The following is a 3357-nucleotide window of genomic DNA, read 5'->3' on the forward strand; positions in this document are numbered from 1 at the left end:
ACTTGAGGAAGAAGAATCTGCACCCTTGTCCTCCCCTTAAGTGGCAGTGATCGAGAGAGCGATTCTTGCGCCGGCTTCTTTTCCAGGGAATTCTGAGGACAGCTTCGGCCAGCAGGAGAGAGATGGTGCGCACCGATTTCGGGGTGCTCGAGGGCGGCGCAAACCTCTGGAGGCGGCGACGGTAGTAGTAGCAACAATCACCGGTAGCCCCGGCAATGAGCGCGCCCCGGCGTGCCGCCCCGTTTCCCGCGCCAGGCACTTTCATCTCAGGCGATCTTACGGAGCCCTCAAGGTTACCCCCAAGTGAGGAATGAGGGGGAGCCGACGCTCAGCTGCAGCCCTGGGTGGCCAGCGCGCCTCGGCGGTGGCTGGCGCGGTGCAGACCCTTCCCGTCGGACCCGGCCCTGGAAGCAGTCCCAGGTGGATTCCGTCACCCCGGAGACGCTCAGCCGCGGCGCCGACGGCGCGAGCGGGGGAGGAGTCGCGGTCCACCTGGCGCGGGGGAGAACCGCCGCCGCCTGCTCGCAGCGGAACGTTCCTGTCGGCGGCGTGTGTTCCCGCCCGGGCGGCCGGGCGCGCGGGCCGGGAGGGGGACGCTTTCCAGCGCGGACCGCCAGCGGGGGCTGCGAGCGCCGCCGCCAGAGAAGCCCGGAGCTCGGTGGGAGCCCATCGGCGGCGCCCGGGCCTGGCCGCTGCTTCCCGCCCCCGCCGCCGCCGCCGCCGACACCGCCGAGGCGGGCGGAGCGGAACGTGAGGCCCTCGGCCCGGCCGGGCCCGGCCCGGAGCCGCGGCGCGGGAGGTGAGTGCGGTGCCGGCCCCGCTCCCTGCTCGGGCCGATGGGACCCGCAACAATGGGGGCCCAGTGGGACGCGGCCCGGGGCCCTGGCGCTCAGCGGCCTGGGACAGCGAGGCGGGCCCGGCGGCCCGGCCTTAGGCGCTGGGTCCGACCGGGGAACTCCGGTGGCCGGGGGCTTGGAGGGGATCTTAGCTTCGACCCGGGGCCTCGGTGGCCCGATATTTCGTGTTTTTGTAGCCGGGGAAGGGAGTCGTAGGGGCACGGACACAACTCTAGCGGCGTTCGCTGTTGGCCCTGGATGCAGACGCCGTGGAGGTTGCCCATTGTGGGGTGAAGGTGGGGGCTCGCGTTCGGAATTCGGGGGGCCTCGGTGTGCCTGGACCCGAAGGCGCATCGCGATGCGCCTTTCTCCCCGAGGGCTGTGAACTTGGCCGACTGGGGTCTGGCCGGGGAGACCAGGCATCGAGAGTTTAGCTTCTCTGAGAGTAGTTCCTGGGAAGGCTGGAGCTCACCTGGGCCCGAATGCAGCCTGTCATCGTTCAGTGGTTCTCAGGCAGGGAACTTGGCACAGGAGTGTCCCAGTGAGTAGTGTTGGCTGCTTTGGCGTTAGAGTGAGGCTGGGGTGTCGAGAAGGCTGGTAGGCCTGCCGAGGTCGGAGAATTTGCTGTATGTGGGCCATGGTGTGGCTGCCTGGGAGATGAACAGGGGAACTTCGCAGAGTGGGCTTCCTCACAAGGAATGACCTCTTCCCGCGGGGGAGTGGGTGACTCAGATCTGTTAGAATTCTGCTGCTTGCCAGTGGACGTGGCGGACCGGATTGGGTGATGGGGCAGGGAGGGGCGTTTGGGGGCTTAGTGAGTTTGTTCCTGAGTAGAAAACAGTGTGGACCATTCCTTCTTACTCCAAGTCAGAATGGTCGCTATCCTTGACAATATTTTAAGTAAAGAATTTCTTTGTGGTATGTTGAGTCAAAGCTTTCCTCTGTTCATTTTTTTCCTCCTTTGTTTTTGAATTGTGACTCATACTTTCTTTTCAGCACTGTGGCTATTGTTTGTAATGATGGACAAACTGAGACACCACAATATATGTAAATTCTAGGGGGTTTCAGTCCAGTTTTAATAAATCTAAATTAAGGGCCTGTTTTCACTTGTTTCAGTGTTGTGTAATGTGTGCAACTCTAGAAAGGAATGTGAAGACTCTAACAGTTTATGTTAAAAGTTCTTTATGGGTCAAATGTGTAGTGATGGAAGGAGACTTGACTGGGTAGTGAACACACAATGCAGTATACAGATGGTTTATTATAGAATTGTACACTTTAAACCTATATCATCTTGTTAACCATTGTTACCCAATAAATTTGTTATATTTTTTAAGCCTCACCTGAGGATAGTTTTCTATTTATCTTCAGATAGAATGGGAGGGAGGGAGGGAAAGAAACATCGATGTGAGAGCGACACATTGACTGGTTGCCTCCTACACAACCTTGACCAGGGCCCGGGACGGGTGCAACTGAGTTATGTGCCCTTGACCAGAATCGAACCTGCGACTCATTGGTCTGTGGGCCAACGCTCTATCCACTGAGCCAAACCAGCCAGGGCCAATACATTTAATTTAAAAAATTTAAAGTTCTTTATATCCCTACGTTCACGAAACTTTCCTACTGCTAAAAAGTCATTAAATTGAATCTGTTAAATGTTAATCACTGTCGGCTCTCACAAGACATTATCTTCACTAGAAATGTTACCTATCTTCAGTGAATTTAGACTGTAAACTAGGTCTCTTCTTTATCATTGAGTGTGCAAACTTCAGTTCTCAGGCCTGCAACTGTGCACCAGAGCTCTGTATGTAGTATTTGTGCAAAAGTTGGTGTGTTGTCTGTGGATGAGATATCAAACCCTATGTGAAAAAAACTGGACCAGAATCATTGTATGTATGCATTTATTTGGAGTGTTAGGGGGTACTGCCTAGCTGGAATCTGGTATGCATTTCCAGGTGAGACGTGAGGTAAATTTGATTGTTTGTAGTTGTATTGATAGTCCTGGGGATTGTTTTTCCCCCTAATCTTTGAAAAACTATGTATTTTTCCTTAATTGTGCTCTTTGTTTGTCTCTCTTAAATGTTCTGTCTTCAGTAATTCATTCTTTAATAAACCAATATCTGTTGAATTACGCCAGGCACTGGGTCGGACACCTCCACAATGGTGATATTTTTGACATTTTAGTGATAGTTGTTCTTAATTCAGAAGTGGTTATAGGCCTGTGAAGGAAGAAGAGATTCAGGTATATCAAACTTCTGATCAGTAAAGCTGTTGTATAATGTTTTTTATAAAGTATTGACTTTTATGAGTGACAATTGATTATCTTCATATATTTCCATAGAAAAAGTTTAGCTGTAATGTCTTTACATTGGTATGGGATTGTTTTTGCATTGTTTTATTTAAACACACTTGTTAACTTTAAGTACTCCTGTAGACAAACCACAAGGTAAACATTTTGTTTGTGTGTCTGGATGCACAGCGATTTACGGATAATGTGTATGAGCTCAGGTTCCCCAGGAAGCTG

General features: G+C 52.7%; 1 protein-coding gene across 1 annotated transcript; it reads right to left on the reverse strand.

Moving 5' to 3' along the window:
• Nucleotides 1-293: 293 nt before the first annotated feature.
• LOC118632981 (basic proline-rich protein-like) lies at nucleotides 294-1190 on the reverse strand. Its single transcript, XM_036266321.1, has one exon. The coding sequence runs from the start codon at nucleotides 1188-1190 to the stop codon at nucleotides 294-296; it is 897 nt and encodes a 298-aa protein (XP_036122214.1).
• Between the last annotated feature and the right edge of the window lie 2167 nt (nucleotides 1191-3357).

This window comes from Molossus molossus, unplaced genomic scaffold (genome assembly GCF_014108415.1).
Source record: "Molossus molossus isolate mMolMol1 unplaced genomic scaffold, mMolMol1.p scaffold_m16_p_18, whole genome shotgun sequence".
Classification (NCBI taxonomy): domain Eukaryota; kingdom Metazoa; phylum Chordata; class Mammalia; order Chiroptera; family Molossidae; genus Molossus; species Molossus molossus.

Bases quoted from the DNA above. Each gene is read 5' to 3' on its own strand.
- LOC118632981 (XM_036266321.1), bottom strand. From the start codon at position 1,190: ATGCGCCTTCGGGTCCAGGCACACCGAGGCCCCCCGAATTCCGAACGC.